The following is a 4,480-nucleotide window of genomic DNA, read 5'->3' on the forward strand; positions in this document are numbered from 1 at the left end:
GCTATAAAAGTTTTTCTTGATTTTCTTACATTTCTTGTATTTTTTCATTTCCCAACTTAATGAAAATTGGGCATGATTGCCCCTAATTTTTCCCAAAAAAGAAGTTTGTGATCTAACAGTGGTTGTAAAATAGTGGTCAAATGGAGATGGTGTGAAACAACTTAAGTAAAAGAAGCTAAGCTCTTAAGCATCAAGACGCCTTTTAGTGTAATGGTTGAAATTTCATTAAGAAACTCTGCAGTTAAGCTTGTTCATCCCTAAGCAATTTTGAGATTAGTGACCTTTTAGGAATTTACACCTAATGGGCAAAACCGTGATGCCCTTATGCCAAAGTGGACAATATCACAATAATTAAGAGTTTGGGCTGTTAAAAAATATATCATAGTAATATATCAGCCAAAAGATGGGAGTTAAGTGTCATACAAGAAAGTGCTAATGCCATGGAGCCACCTCTTGAACCCTGAATGGGACAAAGTGCTATGTGGTGGTAGCCACCACTTAAACTTGTAGGGGACACCTCTAGAATATCATCTGCTTGGAGGATGATTCTCGGATAATGATACTGATGAGAACTTTAGTTACTTAAACTTGTAGGAGTCACCTCGCATGGCCCGTTGACAAATGCAAATAATATTTGTTTGCTGAAATAAATGCGTAATTTATTTTTTGCAATGTAAATGGATAAATGTTGCTCTCAAGGCTCTTGAAAACGCCGGTTTTGCACGTGATTAGTGCTGCTTGTCTTCTCATAATTAAAAAAATGGTCCACCTCAAAGTGGATTAGAACCTTAATTACAGACCATTAGTATTATCTTAGTAAGAAATGATTAGTGAACTTCTTTAACATATGAAAGCTTAAAAAAATTATTAGATGCTATCATAATCCAGAGAAGAAAATTAGCTTAATGGTCACAAAAAAAAAAAAAAAATGAAAAGCTATCTCTTTTTTTTTTTTCCAAAAAAAAAAAAGAATAGCTCTCTTTTTTTTCCAAAAAAAAAATAATAATGGTCAGAGATAGTCCACTATTTCGCCTGCCTCTCAACTTTCCGTATTCACATTGCCACCCTTTTCGCGTATAATAAATTACAAATCAATTATTAAATTGCAAAAATGACCTCCATTGAAGTTGTTATTTGTCAAAATCAAGTTTTTTAATTAGTGGATTTAATCTAATTTACTTTTTAAAAATCTTAAATTGTTGTCAAGATTTTCAAATTGAATTTTTCTACTCAAATTTTTCAAAAAGGAAATTTATAAAATTCTTTCATTTATAATTTCAAAATTAATTTTAAATTAGTCAAGGACTAACTTGCAAATGCACATAACTCAGAGCTGAGAAGAATAAATCTAATTATTTGTGCTAATAAAAAATGCAAAAATTATTTTTTAAATCCTATTAATTAAAAAAAAAAAGCAAAAAGACAAAAAAGAGGACCCCCCAGGTATGGCTAGGTAACTGAAGCTAAACTTCCTTAATTTGGACTTAAATCACTTGCCCAATTATTTAATTATGTAATTAAAATCTTATTTAAAAAAATCCTGAATAATTAATTTATATTTTTAAATGAAAATTAATGGAAAATATTTATATCAAGTGAAACGCAAATATTTCAAAGTAAAAAAAATAAAAAGTATTGTTCATTAAATTCTTATTTTTTAAAATTAAAAAAATTATAAATCTATTCCAAACTACTTCAATTTTTCTAAACTTCTTAGTACAAATTTTTTTAAAAGAGGCCAAAAAATTTTAGTTATACGAAAATTATAATTGAGATATTAAAGATAAAAAAATTAAATAGTAAGAAAGTTATTTTTAAAATTTAATTTATTTTTTTTTATTTTATATCTTATTTTACTATAACAATTAGTAAAAGCAAAATATGAAATTAAAAAATATATATAGATAGGATAGATTATTAGGTGCGGAGTGCAGACGGGGAGAACCGTTCGCGCAAGTATTGGGTACCTAATGGTACCCGCACTCGATATCGCTGGGTACCGTTAGGTACTCAGTACTTGTGCGGATGGTGCGCACTCCACAAATAATAAATTTTTTTATAGAGAGAGAAAACGTGAGCAGTAAGCAAAAGAAAGAAAAGTCAAGCAGATTCTTCTTCCCTTCCAGAGCCCCAACCAATACTTTATTCTCCTCCTTTGTCATCTTTCACCAACGCCTACCAATCCACAGCCGACATCCTAATGGAAATTTTCCTCTTCATTCACTATATAGTCAGTCATTGCTTCTCTTCATTGCATTATCCATCTCCTTCTCCCCCAATTCCTTCCTATGATCATGACATCAATTTGATGATATCATGTCATGATATCATCAAATCAAGTAAGAATTTTCGGTCCCCCATCTTCTTCTTATAAGCATAGATTCTGATCACCTTAAGAGTTCCAAGTCTTCTTCCTCTTCTTCTTCAAAGCCTTTTCCTTAACACCAATCACGCTTTCCCTTCTCTTCTACAAGACTCAAAACCACTTCTTTCAATCACAATCTCCATGGATCCGTCCCCTCAGCTTGGGTGCTCCACTGTAAATCTTGACCTCAGTGTTGGACCAACCAACTTCCTTATCGAAGCTCCGGTTAGTAGTTATGCCAGTCAGCTTCCAGCATCTATGATTTACTTGTATCTCTTTGATGAATGGTATGTTACTTTCTGTGATTCAATTCAGATCTGTTCGAGAACTTTGGCGACCAATCCGATACAAATTCGAAGGAATTCACCAAGTAGAGAAGAGGTTTCTATCATCTCTATTGTTAATTACATCTTTATTCAGCTGTGAAGTTTCTAAGATTTTTATTTGAATATGTCATGTAAACAGGCTGAAGATATGAAGTTGAAGGTACAGAAGTTGAGTGAAGAGAATAGGAAGCTGAATGAGAAGCTGAGTGCCATGAGTGTGAACTACAGCAACCTTCAGAACCAGCTGCTTGATCTCATGAACTCATCTCCCTCAGAGAAGGGACTAACGAGTTCGCCGTCGCCGACGAGAAAAAGGAAGAGTATAAGCCAAGAATCCGATGAGAACAGCGGCTTCATCCCCCATGTAGAGAGTATGTCGAGCGAGGATTCTTATCAGAGGTTGAGGGTTGATTCTAAGTCCAGCATATCAAAGATTTGTGTGAAAACAGATCCATCTGATAGAACAACCTTGGTACGTAAGCGCGCATTAGTTCATAAATATGCAGAACTGGAAGGCACTTACAGGAACTATATGGATTGATTGGTTATAATTTGTTCTCTCAGGTGGTAAAAGATGGTTATCAGTGGAGGAAATATGGGCAGAAAGTTACAAGAGATAACCCCTCACCAAGAGCTTATTTCAGATGCTCCTTTGCCCCTTCATGCCCGGTTAAGAAGAAGGTATACATATTATGCAAGACAACAAATTCTATAAAAATGGATTCTTATTTCTTGTGATCATAAAGTCTGAATTTGCAGTTCAATTGCAGGTGCAGAGAAGTGTTGATGATTTGTCTATCTTAGTGGCCACATATGAAGGTGAGCACAATCACAGGCCTCCTCTACAAGGCGAGACACCTTCCCGTGCGAGCCATGGTGTTAGCTCAACACCTAATTCCGCCGGCCAGACCGTCACTGTCGACCTTACCGATGATCGGTGGCACGTTAATTCAGATAAGGTTAGCACAGAGACAACTTCTGTAGAGTTTCAGAAGGTTATGATCGAGCAAATGGCAGCTGCACTGTCGAAAGATCCGAATTTTCAAACATCATTAGCAAATGCAATATCCGAGAGGATCTTGGAACTCCCATCATCTCATAATTGATCATATCTCTCTACCTTCATTAGCTTTCATGGCTAAGTTCCTGTGTTAGGAATCAGTTGGGTGCTTTTGCAGATAAGAATTTTCTCATTGTTGATAGCCCAAAGTAGCTAGCAGACTCTTCTCTTTGTTTGTAATTTTGAAGATTTCTTTTTTGAAACATGTAAGAAGAAATCTCTTTCTTTTTTTGAATTATAGTTCCACACTTCAATTTGAACTTGAATTTTCCTTGTTGGAAATCTGGATTGGAGATTGTTCAGTCTTATACAAAGAAAATATTGGACAGATACAATGAATTAGTTCATATTCCATACTGAATTCAGTACTGTCATGACCATATGAAAGGACTTTTTCAGCAACTTGTATTAATTATTGTTGAATTTGGAAGCCTGAAAGAATTAAATTACTGAAGAAATTAAAGATCTTTCACTTCATTTCACTTTTATAGAATTTTTTTCAGTATAAAAATAGCTTAAGATGAAGATCATTCAGTGACAAGTAGTTCTTGCTATTATCACATGTGATAAGAAAATAATTTGTATAATATGAATTTGTTAATTATTTAGTTAGGAAAAGTTGAATTATCTTAGCTTTTGTTTGGAACAATGAATGTAATTAATAAAGGAGTAATATAATTAGTCAAAGAAGAACATGGAAGAAGTTCTTCATTTGAATTCAACTCTAAG

At 33.7% G+C, this 4,480-nt stretch overlaps 1 protein-coding gene across 2 annotated transcripts; it reads left to right on the plus strand.

Moving 5' to 3' along the window:
* Window positions 1–2,243: 2,243 nt before the first annotated feature.
* On the plus strand, window positions 2,244–4,076 carry LOC110111426 (probable WRKY transcription factor 40). Of its 2 annotated transcripts, none has more exons than XM_020843313.2 (5): window positions 2,244–2,590; window positions 2,681–2,746; window positions 2,828–3,163; window positions 3,256–3,372; window positions 3,462–4,076. In XM_020843313.2, the coding sequence occupies exons 1-5, from the start codon at window positions 2,507–2,509 to the stop codon at window positions 3,795–3,797; spliced, it is 939 nt and encodes a 312-aa protein (XP_020698972.1). In that variant the 5' UTR covers window positions 2,244–2,506; the 3' UTR covers window positions 3,798–4,076. The 2 variants fall into 2 exon arrangements, with proteins under 2 accessions (XP_020698972.1, XP_020698973.1); XM_020843314.2 differs by having other exon boundaries at window positions 2,249–2,590; window positions 2,831–3,163.
* The last annotated feature ends 404 nt before the right edge of the window (window positions 4,077–4,480 follow it).

This window comes from Dendrobium catenatum, unplaced genomic scaffold, assembly GCF_001605985.2.
Source record: "Dendrobium catenatum unplaced genomic scaffold, ASM160598v2 fragScaff_scaffold_1414, whole genome shotgun sequence".
In the NCBI taxonomy this organism is placed as follows: Eukaryota; Viridiplantae; Streptophyta; class Magnoliopsida; order Asparagales; family Orchidaceae; genus Dendrobium; species Dendrobium catenatum.

Coding starts and splice junctions, on each gene's coding strand:
- LOC110111426 (XM_020843313.2), top strand. CDS start 2,507: ATGGATCCGTCCCCTCAGCTTGGGTGCTCCACTGTAAATCTTGACCTC. Junction 2,591..2,680: donor ACTTCCTTATCGAAGCTCCG/GTTAGTAGTTAT, acceptor GATTCAATTCAG/ATCTGTTCGAGAACTTTGGC. Junction 3,164..3,255: donor CATCTGATAGAACAACCTTG/GTACGTAAGCGC, acceptor TTGTTCTCTCAG/GTGGTAAAAGATGGTTATCA.